The sequence below is a fragment of the Acinonyx jubatus genome, chromosome A3 (genome assembly GCF_027475565.1).
Source record: "Acinonyx jubatus isolate Ajub_Pintada_27869175 chromosome A3, VMU_Ajub_asm_v1.0, whole genome shotgun sequence".
In the NCBI taxonomy this organism is placed as follows: Eukaryota; Metazoa; Chordata; class Mammalia; order Carnivora; family Felidae; genus Acinonyx; species Acinonyx jubatus.
The window spans coordinates 130,239,405-130,259,466 of record NC_069388.1 but is presented as its reverse complement, the minus strand read 5'-3'; the positions used below and the strand labels follow the sequence as shown (position 1 = coordinate 130,259,466).

Here is a 20,062-nt window from a genome sequence, read left to right as displayed (position 1 = left end):
CACGCCTCTTCACGGCTCACGGAGGACCAGCTAGAATGTCAAGGCTCCAGGACGCGAGCTGTGCCTTGTGTTTCCATCCCCCGGCTCTGGACTGCACTTTGCTCACACTAGGCAGGCACTCAACGAACATCCGCCTGAAGAATGGGCGAGGAGAGAGGCTGACGGACGGATGAATAAACACAACGCACAGCACACTGCAAGGCACATAAATGTGTGCCGACAGACATATGTATCTATCTGACGCCGTGTCACCACGCCAAGCGAAGAGAGGGACTCACTCAAGTACCGAGTTAGGACTCATCGTTCACTTTTCTCTTCACAGAAGCAGTTTTAAAGCCGGGCGGGTCCGAGTGAACACTGAAAACACAACATACTCAGTTTTGATGCTGTGTTTTATTGATTGCCTTGTGGTAACTGAGAGAATAAACGGAAGGCGTTCGCTTTGGTGTTCTCAAGGACAATGGTTCAATGCTTCATTAAATAATATTAAAATATTGCAAGTTCGGGATCTGCCAAAATGATCCAGTCAAGACTAGAACTCAGTAAGCAGTTTGTGCCAAAACGCCCAGCCAACTGCAGGCTGTTCAAACCAAAGGGTTATTACTTTCGGCTACGGGACTCCCCTTTTAAGCTCATGGAGTCCTATCACTTACATAGTTCTCTACTCAAAAAAAAAAAAAAAAAAGAAAGAAAAAAAGAAATGTTTACTTGCAATGTATTAACCTGGCTATTACTTATCCACTAAATACTCCATCTTGTTTGTTTCTCACATTAATGTCCTGCTACAACCCACAGGCAGAGCAAAAATGTCAAGAAGGTTTACTCATGCCTCCGGCCCCAAATCACCACGTTGCCAGGCTTACGCTAGAGACCGCCGCTCCCAGGTCTCCCTGGCCGGTGGGCTGGAGTAAATGATTCTCAGCAGCCCTGGCGAGGGTAACTCCCCGAGATGCCCGACACGTGGCCAAGGCACAGAAGGCCCCCTTCCACCAAGGTTCATCAAGTGCTTACTTGGGTCTAGTACTGACTCAGAAGCCAGCAATAGAGTAAACAAAGCGAGACCAAAGCAGCAGATAGTCTAACAAAGAAACTCCCTCCCCGGAATCGGAACACTACGAAAGCTAGCCTTCCTCCCGCTGCTGAGGCGGACCCCAGGTTAGATGCCCGAGAATAACAGGGACGCGGGGCCAGGCTGCACGCGCCGCCGGCAGGGACGTGAAGTGCAGCGGCTTCCTTGAGAAACTGCGTGGCAGCTTCTCGGAAGGTTAAGCACCACGTTACCATGTGACCCTGAGGAATACAGCCGGGAGAAATGAAAACACGTCCGTGTCAAACCTGGTACGCAGATGTTCGCGACGGCATCATTCCCAACAACCGAAAGGCGGAGCGACCCAAACGTCCGCCACCGGGTGAACGGGTGAACGGCTACGCAGGCCGGTCTAGGCACACGCCGGAATATTATTTGGCGAGAAAACGAAGGAGGTACTGGCAGACGCTACAGCACGGATGAACACTGGAGACGTTGCGCTAAGTAAAAGAAGCCTGACAACATGCCACGTCTCGCGTGGTCCCCGTTATCGGAAATGGCAGGGCAGAAAGCGGACAGCGGTCGCCCGGGGACGGGGTGGGCTGCGGGCAGGTGGCGGTGACTGCCACGGGGGGGTGGGGGTCTCATCTGGGAGATGAAAACGTTCTCAAATGAATTGTGAGGAAAGCTGCACAGCTCAGTGATTATACTAGACACGGGTGAGCTGCACGCGTTAAGTAGGTCAACTGGATGTTATGTAAATTGTATCTCAAGGAAGTTGTTACCAAAAAAAAAAAAAAAAAAAAAGGCCAGTAAAGATATCTTCAAATGATATCAACCCTATTACTAGATTCTTTGTTCACCAACAGATCTTTTGTTTGTCGGAAGCGGAATTTTGAGATGCTCCTGGATTCTACGTTACAGGAGTCCCTTAACATCCGGTGTCTCAGATGCTCGCTAGAAGTTGGTGAGATAAACAGGACTAGCCAGATCTCCGTTCCAGAAACAATTCAGCCTGTCCAATGATGTCCTCTCCACCCTTTCCCTACTTCCTGCCTCCGAAAAACCACATTTTCCAAACGGGAAGCCAGGAGCTGGAGAAGTACAGGTACGGAAGTGGTACTAAGCCGGGCCTCACACCTCGCCATGTGGCCCGCCGCCCCCGGCCCCCGGCGGACTCCCCACACCTTTGGGGTCTTCTTTCGAGATCACCTATCACACTCTCATCTTACACATTAATACTCAGCCCTCGAATCCTCAGAGCAGAGACTTACACAACTTACAGCTCGTACACAATCTAGAACTGAGGACCTAGCTTGTTCCTTACCTAGACACAACAGAAGCTGTCCTATAATACGTACAACAGAATTCTGTTGTCATGTCCTACAACAGAAACTGTCCAAATAATACCTTTTTTTTTTCCCATGTTCACTTTTTTATTGTGGTAAACTATACTCACGTTGCTGTGCAGCCATCACCACTATCCATTTCCAGAACTTCCTCACCACTCCCGACTCATAAAGTGATTTCTCCCCATTCCCCCTCGCCCCAGCCCCTGGTAACCACCATGCTACTCTCTGTCTCTATGTATTTGACTATTCTAGAATACCACTTTTGCTCGTCTCTCAGCTCTCTCGCAAAGGGCTTGAAATTTCTGCCAAATTGTCCAAGTGACTTTTTCAGTAATCAGGTAAGCTGAGAGAGGGATAAATATAACTGCACTTCTAATTAAAAAAATAACTTTTTTTTAAGAGGGAAAGAATGTGTTACCGGTTAATTACCACTGCACGGAAGACTACTGAACTGCGGGGCAGAGAATAAAATGGGTATTTGCAGGCTGGGGAAACGGGGAAAAAACAAGGACAACAAAAGCTATGTGACTTTTATGGTGGACAAGTGTGCTCACTATACTGGCCACTACCCAGAGGGCTAGACCCCGGGTCTTACTGTATGTAAACACCACCCCAAAGCGCTGTTAAAAGTCATCTCAATAAAGACAGTGTTACTTCCCCTCAAGCCTTATGGCGCTTCCCTGACATTAACTCCAAAGATGCAAATCCACCCTTGGGGCGACACGGCGGAGAGGCAAAGCAAGGCCCCGGCCACACGGCCAACTCGGGGAGGCACCACCGAGAGCAGCGTTACCTACTTCATCAGCTTCTGCTTTGTGGCAGAATCTCTGAAGCTCCTGAATTCCTCGCCTGCTTTGATCTCGTAAAACTGGGGCCTGAGGACCGTCTGCCGGTCCTCCCTGAGCTGCTCCTGCCGCTTGGCCTTTTCCTCCTGGTGCAGCAGTCTGCGCTGCCTCCTGACCTCTTGGACCCAGGCTTTTTCATCATCCGAACTCTCAGCACTTTCTGCATCACTTGGTTTTCCTTCCGGTTCTTCCTCCTCTTCCTGAAAATAAAAATAGTAAGCGGCAGCTCCTTTCCCCCACCAAACCCCGACCTGTTACTTGCTGGTGACCAGCAGTCGCCCCCTGGGACACGTGACATCGCGCATTGGAGAAAAGGCCTCTCGTCAAAGATCAACTTCTAAGCTGAAGGTCAAGCAAATTACATCGCAAGGGTCTGAAAGGCTCTTCCAACTCGCACAGAAAACTCTTTCAACGAAACACGAGTAAACACAAGGACAAGGAGCACGTTACTTTTTCGTGAAGTTCTTGTTGCTCCAAGAGTCTTAGTTTCTTCTTCCTTTTTTCACTAATTTTTGAGACAAGTGGATTCAAAAGCCTAAATTCTTCACTCTCTTCGTCCACCTGGAAGTCAGGGTTCTCAAACATAACTTTAAATCGATCATCAGTGAGAATATTAGGAAGGCTCTATGAGAAAAAGAATGCAGGAATGTAAAGTTAGTATGAATAAAATCTGACCAGAAAGATGGCCTAAATATATTTGTCAATTATAAGTTAATAAGCTGCATAAGGCATTACTTTAATTATTAGGGAACTTCTTTAGAGCTCGTTTCTAGAACTTTCTAACTGCCCTTGGGTTTTATCTCCTACTCACAAATTCTATTAATCCATTTCAGACGGTATGTATTACCTGGCCATTCAACATAATGAGCTAAGAATAAACCTCTTTGGCTTAACTTTCTGCTTAATATATTGAACAGAATTTTCCTCAATTAACATTTTTTTCATGAACAACACTTCAAGGAAATACATGTTTCTAAACACAGCTTTTTAGGCAGAGCTACTATACTGAAATAAAATTAGTGACTCTTCCAACTTCATTGAAAACTGCGAAGGGAATAATACTAATAATACTAAGAAGAATTAACATGGTGGGAGCTGCTGGTGGAAGCTTCCTGACTCTGAGTGATTTGGAAACGTAAGGGAAGCTTCCACCTCTTAGAGGATGGCCTCATTTTTTCCGTAGGCCACTGAATTGTTCACAACGGACGCAGAGTAAACCTGACACAATAAAACTGCTACTGAGACTCATCTGAATAGCTCAGGGTTCTGAACAGAAACTTTTCTAGAATGTATTATAAATGTATCTGTTCATGCAAACAGAAGACAATCTTCTACACTCGGGGCTCTCCTATAGTTTTTTATCTGCTATAGGTTTGGAAACCAGACAAATCAACCTACTGAATACGGTCTGTAAAGTAAATAGCCCGAACGTGGGCTGAATAGGCTAACCCGTTCATGGCGGGTGGAAACAGCTGGGCTCTGAGCGTGGTACGTAGAATACGGCTACACAAAAATCTGCCAAATCGTGAGATGTTGACGGACTTTGGCTGTTTGTTCCTGGTAGGCACCTAAAATTTGATAAACGCTTAACCTAAATTTCTGTGACACATTGAATACATATTTAAGATATACCGAACAAGTCTTCCCTGATTAAATATCATTTCCAAGACAGATTTAGGTTCAAGGAAGAAACAAAGATAGGTAAGATCCAGTTCCTGATCCCAAGGTAATCTAAGGAGAAACAGAAACACAGTAACAGAAACAAAAGCCTGGACGCCGCCAGGCTCCTTACGAAGGATGCTAGGCAGAGTTGCAAGTGCTCCGAAAGCGAGAGGTAAAAGGTAACGCCAACAGGAGGCACATGAGAAGGGTTCATCGGGGATGCAGCAGACGGAAAGCCGAAAGCATTTCCAGCCCACTGAGGAGTGGTGAACAGTCTGATGACACAAGAATAATGACAAAATTTGGAAAAGCATGTTTTGATCAGGCCAGACTGTAAGACCGTGCCCTTTATTCTATAGGTGAGGGGACTGCTCAGGAGGGGAAGAGGGGGAGGAGGAAAGAGGTGACAGAGGTGTGCTCCAGGACCCCTGGGTGACAAGGAGAATTCTGCACTGAGAGCCCTCGGCAGCGCGGTGCCTGATGGACTGCTGAGGGAGAAACCAGTCACGTTGTGACTACCAGACCGCTTTAGGAAACCGAGAGAAGAGACGGGGCCTATCTTAGAGCAGTGGGATCTAAGGGCGGGAACAAGTACGGTTGGAGGAAAGGGTGACTATGAGACACAGTTCCACATCAGAATGGACAGATGCAGCTACAGAGGAGCCGGGAGGGGGGAGAGTGAAAAGCAGGGTGTGAAGTCTAGCGTAAGTGACTGGAAAGTCAGGGCTACCAGGAGTGGGGACCCATCACTGAAGATCATCAGAAAAAGGTGTAGGGTGGAGTGAAGGACGAGAAATTATGTTCCAGAAACCAAGATGTCCTCCAGTAGGTGCATGGATGAACCATGGAGCATTCAGACAACTGAACGGCATTCTGTGCTAAAAAGACATGAACGACCAAGTCATGAGAAGACACGGAGAAATCTTACGTGCATTTTACTAAGTGAAAGAAGCCACTCTGAAAAGACTTCATATGTATGATCCCAACTATATGGCATTCCCGAAAAGGTAAAACAATGCAGACAGTGAAAAGGTCTGTGGTTGCCAGGGGTTGGGGCGGGGGGAACAGAGGGACGAATGGGATTTTCAGGGCAGTGAAAATACTCTGTGTGATATTCTAATGGTAGAAACAGGTCATTATACATTCGTCCAAACCTACAGAATGGACAACACCAAGAATGAAGCCTAATGTCAACTGTGGACTTTGGGTGATTCTGCTGTGTCAGCACAGGTGTATCCATTGTGACAAATGTCCTCTCTGGTGGGGGATGTGGAGTGGGGGATGGGCGGTGCATGTGTGGGAGCAGGGGAGCGTATGGGAAATATCTGTGACTTCCCCTAAATTTTGCTGTAAACCTAAAACTGCTCTGAAAAAAAAAAATTTAGTCTTTAAGGAGAATGTCATCTGGTTTCTGATGAACACCATTAGATGTCTGGGAACAACGCAGCAGTCTCAAGTGAGAGAAGGAGGCAAAATTGTACACATTTTTAGAGTTACCTGTAAATATAGGATAGGTGACATTGCCAAAGATCCAAGTATTTTCAAATGAATAGCGGTTAGCCTATCATGCATTTACACAATGAATGAATGAACCCTAAAAGAAATATTTTCCTTTTCATCCTACTGTATTTATTAAATAATCATATTTAGTACCAGAGAAACATGTTAAAAAAGAATATACTGTGGGGTGCCTGGGTGGCTCAGTCAGTTGAGCGTCCAACTTCGGCTCAGGTCACGATCTCGCGGTCCATGAGTTCGAGCCCCACGTCGGGCTCTGTACTGACAGCTCAGAGCCTGAAGCCCGCTTCGGATTCTGTGTCTCCCTCTCTCTCTGCCCCTCCCCCACTCACACTCTGTCTCTCTCTCAAAAATAAAGTTTAAAAAAGCTTAAAAAAAAGAATACGCTGCTAGCATTAACTTTTTTTTCTTAATCTTCAAAAATAAATTGTACTGCCTAAAGACAAGTTATGTTTTGGATGAACAATTATGAACTACTAACTCTTCGGACCTAGTTATAAAAATATCTTCCTTGGAGATTTTTCCTAGTCTGTTTGTTTTCACAGCTGACTTAAAAAAAAAAAAAAAAAAAGGAGTAGGATAAGATGAGTGCTATTCTACAGTAGTCTGTAAGTGTCTGGGTAGCTATCTACCCTAGGAAGATACATGTACATAAGCTCAACACCTGCCATTCAAAGGTGAAAACACCTGGAAGCATCATTATTCCTAGCCCTGCTTCCAAGATTTGAGTAGGATGTTTATTCTGAATATTCTGTCCCAACACAGTAACATACAAGGAATGCTTCATATTTAAAACAAGTCCATTCCTTTAATGCTATGGTATCTATGAAATTAATGCCGCGATGGCTATGACGCAGACTTCTGGGTAAAGATGGTCTGAACACACGCGTCTCCTTCTAATCTCTGCCAACTCCATTAAAACAACAGAAAATGGACTTTAAATAAAGACACGACCCTTAAGGATGAGGAGGACAAAAAAGGAAACAGGAGTGGTGAGATTCTGGAAAGAAGAAAGGCAGGCCTCAAACCTGCCCTGTCCACGGAGAGGCTTCTTCCCTGCAGGGGAAGAGGCGTGTCCTCTGGGACAGCAGGACCCTGAGGGCCAGGGGAGCGTGTGGCACGAAGGGGCTGCACACTAATGTCACCCTTCCCCCCAAGCCGCCGTGACTAGGGTTCTCAGAATGCTAGGAGCCGGGCGTCACCCTCCAGGCAGCAGAACCTGACCGGCCGAGAGAAAGGCCAAAAGACATTGCTGTTGGGAGCTTCCCCGAGGAAACAGCGTGGCCAGGTCACCACACAGTGCGTGGGGAGTCCTGCCTCCCCACCTCAGAGCTGCCATTCAGCTTTTTAGACCTTTCACTCTTAAATATAAACAAATGACCTGAGGTCACAGGGGGAAAAACTACTTAAAAAAAATTTCCCCCCCCAAAATTCTGCCAGCACCGAAGAGCCTGTTTCTGGATTCAAAGGGCCCACACAGTGGCCGGCACTGAGGGCTGGGTTAACAGAGGGAAGGCAGTCCCCGGTGCAGGCTCAGCCCCCCGTGGGCACTTTCTCCACTCTTCCTCTTCCTTGCCCGACTCCCTTATTTTGGAGGAGAGAATCCTAAGGAATTTCCCGAGGAAAATAAGCACATAAATGTAATGTGTGGTTGTTGCTGACAGCATGCATGTCTGAACAATCTCTTCACTCTACACCCTTACACTGACTGCCTGCTTGTCTGGGTTGGAGAGAATATTCCCTCAGAAAGCTAAAGGTTAAAGGTCCTGTATGCAACATGGGGAGAAAGTGGAGCGAATCCCCAGGATGCCGGCAGCGCACCGGCATTCGGAGGTGACCAGTCCAGAACGGAGCAGGGCCGACACATGTAGAAGACGCTCCGTCAGGAGAAGAAAAATTAATGTAAAAACCGATATTCATATAAATACCCTGCGAGGAGATGTAGAGAGCCAGCAAACTGGTTAACTAGTTTACCGCTAGTTAAGCAGGGCCAACTAGTGATCACCACACAGAAAACAAACAAAAAGTCAACACTCAGTCCAGGGAAGACGGAGGCTGGACGGGAAATGTAACCATGAATTGCCTCCAGACTCGGCCTTGGGCGGAAAGAGCACCTGCATGGTCCTGACGCAAGTGCCGGGTGCTGAGCGTCCCAAGTTGCAGTAGAACTTATCGGGAGGGAAGGTCATGGAAACAGGTAAGATGACTGGCCTGGCATTTAAAAGTCAGGGGGGCGCAGCAAGGGCAGTATTAGGACCCAAGGGAGCCTAACACCAAAATAATTAGCTGAAAAGGCAAAAGTATCTCTGGACAGGAGAAAATGAGGGAGGAGGCGGAGGAGGAAAAGGACAGAGGGAGAGCCGCCGTTCCTAACAAACCCTGGAGAAACATTTAGTTCCTAAAACTACATGTGTAAAACTGTAATAAAAACCAAGAGCAATTTTTCACTGGTACTGTAAAGACTTTACAAATAGTATTTGGGATGTGAAAGCCGCTCTGATCCAGCCCGGTGTCTACACACGCACGGCTGCCTCTGTTCCCTAGAGAGATGAATTATGACTTTAAGACCTGCTCTTAATGGTATGGAATAACCCCCGGGCTAAGACACCGCCCCGCAGCTCCGGGCAGAGCACACCTGGCCTGGAGATGCACTGCAGGACAACCCGGGACTAAACCGCCGCGGAATCCAGCAGGGGGACGTCCGCACAAGAGTCTACGGCAACAGCGACAAACTGGGAGAAGAGGCCAACAGCCAGGGGACGGCACTTGTAAGGAAAATGGCTCAAACCCTTCCCGATCAAATGGTTACCCACCGGTGCCACACCTCTCCAAGCTGCCTGTGCACACGGGAAGTCAATTCGCACTTGTTGAGAGAACAGATGGACTGACTCTCACTTAACTACAATTAACGCCCCCAAGTGCCTTCGTTTGGCTTAAGAGGGCGATGATGCTTCTTGACACTAACCACTCGGTGGGAGGGCCCCTTCCCACCGCAGGTCCATCATCAACTGAACAGTACACCCCTTCCTCAGCTTTAGTTATGTCACGAGGGGCGCCAATATCTGGAAACATATGTCACCGTCCGCCTCCAAGAAATTCCAGTTGGGGCCAAGGCAGAGCGAAACCATACTGACTTTCCGATCAGGAGCCAGCAGAGCTGTGCGAGCTCCTGAGGCTTTGGAGGACGGCTGGCAGACATAACAGACCTTTTTTAAGCATTCTGCCCATTACGAAGGGTTCTTTCCTCGGCTCATGAAGGCGTTTTAAGGTCTTCATTTTAATTCGACGACAACGTAAACAACAGATCGTATAAGCTTTGTCTAAGAACAGCCTCAGATTTCTCGAAAACTGTACTCAAGAGTTTCTGGCAGGAAACCGAGCCCTGACAATAGGCCCCAAATTGGGTCAGGAAGCAAATTAGGGGCAAATTAGGGGCACGTTTTACAAATACCACTTTCTAGCAGAATTTTATCAGGTGGCACAGCTTTTACAAGGACAGCACTTCCAGCAGCTAGAGACACAATGCTGTCTGAGGAGAGAGGATGAGAATTTTGAAGGCTGTTCCTCTTTGCACCGCAACAGAAGCAGCACACAGCCTGTCCATAGTACATAGCCTGACGGAGGATTCTTCACAGGATGACCCTCTTACTGTTTTCACAACAGATTTTAAATGCACAGATGATCATGGTTTTTCCCGTTGGCTCTTATGATCATTTTGCATGCTTTCGTTCACAGAGTCATTTTTACCATCCTGCCCCCCCTGCAGAGTGAGGACTATCACTATGTGTCATAAACCTTCTCTGGCTGCCCCCAAACTCAGTGAAAGAAAGGGGATGGCGGGGCAAGAACAGGGTCCTTTTCCCACATTTTCATAATCACAAGGGCCTTTTTAAAAGGCTTCTGAACTGAGCATACCACACTGCACAGGTATCAAAACTGCAATTTAGTCTTACTCTCTGTAATATTTACATATGTATCACATAGATAAAGACCCGTAAGCGTAAAACATTGACAGGAAGCGTATATCTGCATCCTCCATTAGCCCCACTCTCTTCCTCCTGAAGCTTTAGGGCCTGTAACCCAAAGATCACTCCCATTTAGCTTACAAAATGACATTAGACGTTATGAAGCTGAGAAGTTAGCTCCCTAGCTCAGGCTGGGCTAACAGGAAAACCCAGGAGAGTGCCCTGAGGAGAGTCAGCGGTGCAGGGAGCACTCACATCGTTAGTACTTTAAGATACACGTACACACTTAACGCCCTGACGCTAGTTAGGAGGGTGCGTAGATACAGCACGTGCATACAAATGTATGTAGTAAGTTTAAATAATTGTTCCAATGTTGGCATATTTTTCACATACTGAAAATGGAAGCATAAACATCATCTACGTATTTACTTAAGGTGGGCTTCTGAAAATCAAGATTTAAATAATATAATAAAAAAACGTAGCGGGGCGCCTGGGTGGCTCAGTCGGCTGAGTGTCCGGCTTCGGCTCAGGTCATGATCTCACGGTTTGTGAGTTCGAGCCCCATGTTGGGCTTTGTGCTGACAGTGTGGAGCCTGCCTGGAATTCCCTCCCTCTCTCTCTGCCCCTCCCCCACTCGTGCTCACTCTCTCTCTCTCTCTCTCTCTCAAAATAAATGAATAAACTTAAAAAAATTTTTTTCAACGTAATAGGCCAGGATGGAAGGTGCACAAGGATGAGGAGGCAGAGGGTAAGCAGTGAGTGTGACTCCATTTAGAAATCACAGCACTCCAAGAAGGCCCCCCTCTTGTCCCATCGTTGCACGTTATAGAAGAAAAAACTACGCCCCAGTGAAGCCCAGGGTCACCCAGAATGACCCAACCAACGAGCAAGAAACTAGTGAGCGACGTGACCCCTCGTCTGTAGTCCACTGGCAATTCCTGGAACAGACTGGAACAAAAATAAACACACAAGGAGCTGGCTCATCTCATGTTCACTCACCTCTTTAAAAACTACCCAGAGAAGAGAGAAAGAATAAACAAGCAAACAAGAACCGCTCGAGAGTATAACCGGTCCAAAGTCCCAAGGTTAGGCCCTTTGCTCAGAGTCAGGTCCCGCAGGCTCCCGAGAGATGTGACCTTTACAACTCATTCTAGTAAGGAGCCAAGGCTGAGTTATCTGCCTGCCTGCTCGAAGCAGGTGATGAGGAAGTCTTCAGGTATCTGGGAAGATTAGAAAAATCTCCCCCTGTCCTGATAATGTCAGCTACATGAAGCGTTTATTTCAGGGCTGATCTTCATCCATTTTCACCCTAGTAACGGAAGCTGAGCTGCAGTTACACAGAAGGGTGCATACCTCCTGACAATGCCAAGTCTAAACAAAAATTCGCTACTTCTGGAATTATAAAAAGACCTAGTCAGAACAAAGAAAAACAATAAACAATTTAGGTATTTAACAGCAAAAGGATTAAGTAAACGATACATCCTTAGGAGAGTATATGCAGCTCTCCAAAGAATTTACAAAGAATTTTTAATAAAATGGGAAACCACTTGTGTTATTTTACACAACCAGGATAAATATGTATACAATATTATCTCGCCATCATAGCTTAGAATTTTAAGAGAAGTAAAACAGGAAGGAAATTCAGTAACATCTTAATGATGCCTTCTTTGGGTAGAATTACGTAAGTGACACGCTTTACGCTCTTTTCTATTTTCCAAACTTCTCATATTGAGTGTCTATTATCCTATAAGCAGGGGGGAAATGAAGCTACGTGTATTTTTCAAGAATAAAGGGAAAAGATAATTTTAAGCTACCACTAAGAAAATACAGAAACAATTTATCAATTCTCCGCTGCTTTATAAAATCTTACCTTAACTTTCTTCTTCCAGGTAGATTTTTGCTTCTCTTCCTCTTCCTCAATTAATTTAAGTGCCAGCTCTTTGTTAACTTTCGGCAATTTCTAACAGCAGGAAAAAAAAAGGTGTATGAAATGTCTACAGTTTAGCTTTAAAAGTTAACAGTTCTGTAAGAAGTACAATCTCACCAACAGGTGATGTCTAATTCTCATTTTTAAACTTTCGTCGTCCCCAGAGTAGGGAAGAATGCGGACACAGGGGACGCCATCAGGCACGCACAAAGGGACAGAGCCCTCAGCGCTGGGAGCGCTTGAGCTCACGCGGCCCCCTCTTGTGCATGGAGAAGCCAGCTGGGAGAAGCAGTGTCGGGGGGTCAGCGCACCGGGGGAGGCCCTCACTGTGAACGGGAGGCCAGCAGGCCTGCCGCTGCGGCCCCTGGCTGGGGTTCAGGGAACCCCTAAAACGCTACTAATAATCCCAAATGCACTATCTCCTGCTCCTGCAGTGGCAGATTTCTAAGGGGAGTTCCAGGTGTGAGTCTCACAGCTCTCAGGACAAAGCTGCGAGCTCTTCATTGTTCCCCACTTAGTGTTTATGTCCCCTGTAAAATACAACTTGGACAAGTAATGCAAAGAAGGGGACAAGAGTGCTCCATGTCCCAGCCTCCCTCTTGCCCCCACACACACATCTGACACTCCCAAAAAACACGTAATCTGGAAAAAGGAAATACCAGCGACTAGCCTTTAGTACTGAGTGTGTGTACATATGTGTGTTTATGCACACGTATGTGTATGTACGTACGCATGTGTCTTTGGTACTGTGTGCACATTTGTGCACACGTATGTAAATGTACACGTGCATGTGCCTTTAGTACTCAGTGTGTGTACATACGTGTTTTGCACATGCGTGTATATGTACGTATGTACATCTTTAGTACTGTGTGCAAATATGTGTGTTTATGCACCCGTATGTGTATGTATGTATGCATGCGTCTTTAGTACTGAGTGTGTGTACATACGTGTGTGTTTATGCAAATGTACGTATTTGTACACATGCATGCATCTGTGTGTTCATTTATCACCAATGTTCAGCTACAAACGAGCACGGCAATAAAGAGAATGGGAAGCAGAGGGCCTCAGCGTCCCTGCCTGCTGGCTGCTGGACCAACATCGAAAGTTAAAAGTTCTTCCCCCTGGCAGCAAACAGATGGTCAGCACAGCCTGGGGTTCCAGTTTGTGGTTTTCTGACCACCCCCCAGGACGCCAGCCCCGGCTGCAGCCTTCCTGGCAAGCCCGGGTCCCAGCGGTAGCCTCAGCAGCCCAGCTCCTCAGGGCCCGCCTCCTTCCTGGTGCTCCCCGCCCCCCACCCAGCCGTGCTACCTGCTTCCTGCAGCCACTGCCTCTCTTATCAATATCCTTATTCCATATCAGTATCAAGATGCCTCAGTTCTCTAACACCTGGCTGACAATTCTTTACGTTGAATTCTATTAATGTAACTAGGTGGCCTGATGTGACATAGTCTGATGGCCCTGATCCAAGCAGACAGCCTACGGTACTGCCAAATGTCAGAAATGGGAATTATCGAAGCCTCAACACCCTAAACACTGAAAACTCATCCGAAAACTCCATCACATTTTCTTAGAAGGGCCGCCACTATCAGTCCCTCCGGCATCCTTTCCCACAACGTCATGACCACAGAATCCATTACGATCAACCTGTAAAGAGTGTCCACCCTCATGACCAGTAAGATACACCAAAACTATTAGAAACAGATGTAAACTAAAAATGGGAAGACAAAGAAACGGATGGCAGGTTGTTTTGGAATAACCTACAAAATGAAAATTAAGTACTTTCCCCTGGTAAACTCAACAGTGAGCACAAGATCTACCTTTAACTGGACTCTCTGTGCACGTGTTTCTTCTATCTTCTGTCGGATCTTATCTTTCCTGTATTCTTCATAAGCAAATGGATTTACCATCAATTTCACCTTTTCAAAGTGGAAAAAAAAAGTTCACGAATAAAAGTCATATTTAAGAGCATGTTTCATATACACCATGACTATTATGCTGACAGATTGTCTTACAAATCAAATATGTTTTGCAAAATGCAAGTAAATAGAAAAGAAATGGCTCATTAATCACATAAAATCAGGGCAGTTTTCTATTTACCTTGTGATAGAGTCTTATATCCATGAAAAATCCATGCATATATGCCCGGAGAAATGGTGACCCAATTAGGTGTGCGAGCCCTGGAAAGAGTTTTAATCACAAGAGGGCAGGTCATTATGAAATCTTTTTTTTTTCCCATTTTTTTTATGTTTACTCTTTTTTTGGGGGGGAGAGAGATACAGAGTGAGAGCAGAGGAGGGGCAGAAAGAGAGACAGACAGAGAGAGAGACAGAATCTGAAGCAGGCTTCAGGCTCCGAGCTGTCAGCACAGAGCCCGATGTGAGGCTCGAACTCATGAACCGTAAGAATATGACCTGAGCCAAAGTCTGACACTTCATGGACTCGAGCCACCCAGGTGCCCCAGGTCCTTATGAAATCTTGATGAAAAATAAACAGGTTTTCTTGGATTATAGTAAAATTTCACTTCTGATTGATTATCAGAAGATTTCACTCTGGAGACCAGAACCACTAATTTTCAAAAACTATGGAGAAAATCTAGTCCATTCTAAGCAGTGTCACTCTTACTTATTTTAAATGTCATATTAAGCATAAAGGTGACAAAAAGTCTTTATGAACTATGAAAGACTGCTAAAGAAAGATCCTTAATACTAATGGTTCTCAGATTTTTGGATTCCATGGATCAGTTTAATTTAAAAAATACTCCTGGCATCAACAGTAACTTGCCAACTTTCATTGTGCCAGGTAGGAGCAGTGGTGGTGGGGTCGGGGGGCATTATCTTCCATAATTTCCAAACACAAAGCACGCTATCACAATGATAACGTAGAAAGGGCATGTTCTTTCCATTATTCTCATTTTATAGATGAGAAAACCAAGGCTTAACAGGGTTAAACAAGCTGGCCAAGTCCCTCGGATATGAAGCAGAAGAGGGGGACGTGTACCCGTCAGCCTTCCTCCGATGCCCACGGTGTTAGTCACCATGCGTTCTGTCCAGCATTCTGGCACAATATTCCATGAAACATGTTTTGGGAAATACCATGCTTTATAACTGCCTTCCTCACCCAAAGTAAACACAGTAAGAGAGACTAAACAAGCACCCAAGATGAACTAAACACAGTCTTTTTAAAACCCTGCAAAACAACAATGACTTTTCCCCTCCCATGTTAAGAATGGAGGTGAGTGTGACAGACACAAGTATAAAAATTACACTGAAAATGCTTAGGAAGGCCCAGAAGCAGGAAAATCTTATTTCACCATATTTGATTCAGGGATCATTTTTAAAAAGCTGACTACAAATCTTTCCTCTTTAAACATTAACATTTAAAGAGTTATTTTGGTGGGAACTGGCAGAAAATGAGTTCTGCCTGAATTAATTGTGCTATGAAATACACCTTAAGGGACTCCTCGGTGGTTCAGTTGCTTAAGCGTCGGACTCTTGATCTTGGCTCAGGTCGTGATCCCAGGGTTGTGGGATCCAGTCCTGTATCAAGCTCTACACTGAGTTCGGAGCCTGCTTGAGATTCTCTCTCCCTCCCTCCCTCTGCCCTTCTGCTAGAGCTAATTAAAAAACAAATACAGCTTAAAAATAAGGTTTAATAACTTCTCTGTTTATTTATGCCACAACTCTATTTTCTCTTAACGTTTAACTGCGGCTGTACACCCATCTGTTCCACAGACACCTAAGTTGCCTGGATTCGTAAAGAATGGGTCCTTTGAGTCTGCCCGCTCTCCATGCAAATTTCTTACTCGGCCTCTCTCCAACGGCACGACTCGATCAGCTCGATCTGCTCTCCTTTTCCTACAGGGTAGTACCAGTCATCTGAGCAACACGCATTCCCCTGAGGGGCGGTATGGTTGAGGTGAAAAGCACGTGCTCCAGGTGTAAAGCCAAACCCTCACGTTCACGATCACTGGGGTCTTTGGCAAGTTCGTTTCACCTTTCTTGGGCCTCAGTTTCCTCGTCTACAAAATGGTGTCATAACCGTAGCCACTCCACGGAGCGGCGAGGATTAAGAGCTGTATGTGAACGTGCAGAATATTACGCGGCACATGGTAAGCCCTACGAGTGCTGGCTACCACTGATAAAAGGCATTTCTTGTCTGTGACCCTCAAGCCTAAAGGAACTATTAAGGTTCTACGTATCTGAGGATTCAATCGGGTTTCTAAGTTTTGGATGAGGTCTTCTGTAAGCTTAAAGGGAGCCAGAAATCATTTACGTGCAGTCTCTGCGATATTTTCAAAACCTTTTACTCAAAGCAGTACTAAAAAAAATACATCACTGCTTTCTTGACACTTTTCTATACATAGCTAGTGTGCTCAAGAAAGTTACTCCTCACTTAAGATACAAAAAAGGTTGGGGAGGCTGAATTATCTGAATCTGTCCTAAGCAGAGATTACCAACTTGACAATGTACATAGACTGTTATATCTGCTTTGGCAGAAAAAGAAGATGCGGAGAATCAGATAAAACGTGACTCTACTGCCCCCAATGTTCAAAACTCCCCCTCCCCAACAACTTTATAAATATTTTATCATAATTTTTTTTTTTTTTTTTTTTACCTAAATTTTCAAGGTCTTTCTTGGTGACAAATTTGTAATCATCGTAAACTGTGCTTTCTGGATTCTCTTCTAGTTCTTCTGTCAAGTTGTCCAGGAAGGAGCACCACCTGGGAGCAGGGCCCAAAACCTACCGGTGTTGATTAAAAGGTTAGCAAATGTACATTCTCGCCACATCAACTAACGGTGACTTACTTTACAACCAGATTTTCTTAAATTTAAAAATCCTTGTTTGTATCAGAAGTGTTGGAAACTAATTACAATATGCATAATCAACAAGTATACAATGGAAGGGAATAAAGTAGGAAAAATTTAGGCTTGTGAGGGAAAAATTTCAGTCTGGGATGCAACGATATTAAAAAAAAAATTTTTTTTAATGTTTATTTATTTTTGAGAGAGACAGAGACAGAGCTTGAGCAGGGGAGGGGCAGAGAGAGAGGGAGACACAGAGTCCGAAGCAGGTTCCAGGCTCTGAGCTGTCAGCACAGAGCCTGACGTAGGGCTCAAACCCACGGACCGCAAGATCATGACCTGAGCAGAAGTTGGACGCCCAACTGACTGAGCCACCCAGGCGCCCCTGGGATGCAGATATTAATGAACGTTCTTACATTAGCACTAAGCACTATCAAAATACAAATAAATAATGCAGGTACTTAAAATAATATCCATTTATCATCTCTTTCATTCAAAAGAGTGCTAGAATCTACAAAAGCATATTTGACATAAGAGATTTTTTTTTAAGTCCACCTCTCATGAAGACAAAGTCTAAAATGAGAATCACCTTTCTTTTTTTTAAAGCCTATTTATTTTGAGAGAGAGACAGAGAGCACAAGTTGAGGAGGGGCAGAGAGAGAGAGAGAGAGAGAGAGAGAGAGAGACAGAGAATCCCAAGCAGACTCCACACTGTCAGCACAGAGCCTGACATGGGGCTCGAACCCAGGAACCGCGGGATCATGACCTGGGCTGAAGTCAGACGCTTAACCGACCGAGCCACCCAGGCACCCTGCAAATCACCTTCTTTTCAGGGGTTTTCAACTAATTACTTGATAATTATATTTGCTCTTCTGTGGTCCACTTCATTTAATTCATTAAAAATTAAAATTCTCTATATAGAATCCTTCAGACTTAACCTAAAATGGGTCACCAGGACCCACAAGTTAATCCCAATGATAGGCTGGGGAATAAAAGTTGAATACAATTTATAACCCACTAATACAATATGAATAGTTCACAATTCATAGTTGTAATCCAACTGCTTCCATAAAATGTGACTGCTTTTTACTTTTTTGCTGTTGACACAGATCTTTCCCAGCACTACGCCTCACCCACTGAGGTCAAGGCTTATCCCAAATGAAACAATGCTACGCAGCAGGAAGGCTACGCTATTGAAAGTGTCTGCTGAACTCCAGGCTTTCAGAAGAACAACCCTGGGCTGACAAAATGGAACTTCCCGTGACTACTTCCCTGTGTATTTTGATAGCTATTGACTCAACAGGAGAAAAACAAAAATCATAATGGAAATGATGAAACCTAGCTTAAACTTTCTGGGGAAGGGAAGGTGGAAGAGACTAGTAACAAGGAACAACAGCGCCTAATACCATCTTCACTCAAAAAAACAGTAAATGTTAGATACGGCCACACTGGCATAGTATCATTGTGCTCGATTAGAAAGGGTGATCCCCCCAAGCCCCAAAGGTTATGGCACTCATCAACATGAAAAATAATGTTTAAGGAGCATAAAAGGAGTCCTATCAACAACTTTCATATTGGCATAATCTATGCAATTTAAAAAAAAATAAAGGTTTTGATGCTCTGAGTGGTTTGACTCTAACCATAAAAGATAAAACCTTCAAGAAATGCAAGGCATTAAAAAAAATTCAATGTAGGACACTTTTTAAAGAAACTGCTATGATTTTAAACAATTTTAGGACAGTAGCTCGAAGTCAACAAATGTCGATGAGAAAATGCTACTACATATAAAGCACTGTGCTAAAACCAAAGAGTTTATCAAACCTGGCTGGAGCAGAAAATCTAGCGGAACACATGCACACAACATTCAGTTGTGTAAAGCACAGACTGAGATCGCACGGAGTCCGCGGGGAAGACAGGTGGGGGCTGCAATACACGGCAGGCTGGGACCCCGAAAAGCACATACAGAGGGACTTCAGGTGGGAGCGAACTCCTGAGTAAGCTGGGAAAATCGTGAGCCCCTTCAAGAGAGAGCTTGGGCACTTACGCTCCAGGTATGTGCGTCCCATCATTCATAAAGCAAACGCAAAGCTCTGCCATCTGCTGGAGTAGAACCTAAGACGGCAATCTCCTCTCTTCTTTTAGACAGAAAGAAAGCACCCTATGGTCGCTTTTCCAGAATATGATCCCCAAGATACTGTCCTCTTGGGAGGGTAGGAACTTCATCTGTTCTAAATGCTGAATTTCGAGTACCTAGAATACTGCCTGCCAAGTAGTACTGTTTTCAATACATATTTCACAAATACATCTATTCTTACATCATGTATGAATGTGTTCATGAATTCCACGTGCACAAAGTACTAAGACCTAAAGGGTCCTGGGGCACCTGGGTGGCTCAGTCGGTTAAGCATCTGACTTCGGCTCAGGTCATGATCTCACAGCTCGTGAGCTCAAGCCCCGCGTCGGGCTCGGTGCTGACAGCTCAGAGCCTGGAGCTGCTTCGGATTCTGTCTCCCTCTCTCTCTGTCCCTCCCCTACTTGCACTCTGTCTCTTTCTCGCTCTTAATTATAAAAAAACATGTAAAAAAATTAAAAAGAAAAAAGACTTAAAGGGTCCTGTTTGGCACGAGTATTTTTTAAATTGTTTAATTTTCCTTATTCAGAAAAAAAAAACAAAAACACTCAAATACTTCTCCATAAAACTACTGGATATGAGAACACTTTTTGGTGAAAGTCAGACTATTTTGCCTCCTATGCGAGGGGGCAACGGTTACCAAATAACCTCATAATAAAGCAGTTTCACCTTTAAAAACCTTCAATCAGTGATAAACATGGGCTTCAAAGACAGTAAGATTATACTGTGCTAACCGACTCTTCTGGAGGGAGGGTGGTGAAGGGCAGGAGTATCAAAATATCATCCCAGATCTGAACTTATTTTCACAAAAGTCCTTTTTGATAACGTTCCA

At 45.0% G+C, this 20,062-nt stretch overlaps 1 protein-coding gene and 1 long non-coding RNA gene across 2 annotated transcripts in view; one reads left to right on the top strand and one right to left on the bottom strand.

Annotated features, from left to right (window-relative positions):
- Nucleotides 1-20,062, bottom strand: part of NOL10 (nucleolar protein 10) — an 88,717-nt gene that overhangs the window by 9,959 nt on the left and 58,696 nt on the right. The window contains exons 14-19 of the mRNA XM_027077888.2: nt 16,911-17,037; nt 14,394-14,473; nt 14,114-14,212; nt 12,240-12,329; nt 3,675-3,848; nt 3,177-3,424 (exon numbers count right to left, since the gene is read on the bottom strand). Of these exons, the coding sequence (XP_026933689.1) occupies nt 3,177-3,424; nt 3,675-3,848; nt 12,240-12,329; nt 14,114-14,212; nt 14,394-14,473; nt 16,911-17,037 (818 nt within the window). The remainder of the gene's footprint in view (nt 1-3,176; nt 3,425-3,674; nt 3,849-12,239; nt 12,330-14,113; nt 14,213-14,393; nt 14,474-16,910; nt 17,038-20,062) is intronic.
- On the top strand, nt 1,806-18,525 carry LOC113604928 (uncharacterized). The gene is made up of 3 exons (XR_003426969.2): nt 1,806-2,135; nt 16,028-17,057; nt 18,209-18,525. It is a non-coding gene; the product is annotated as an uncharacterized LOC113604928 (long non-coding RNA).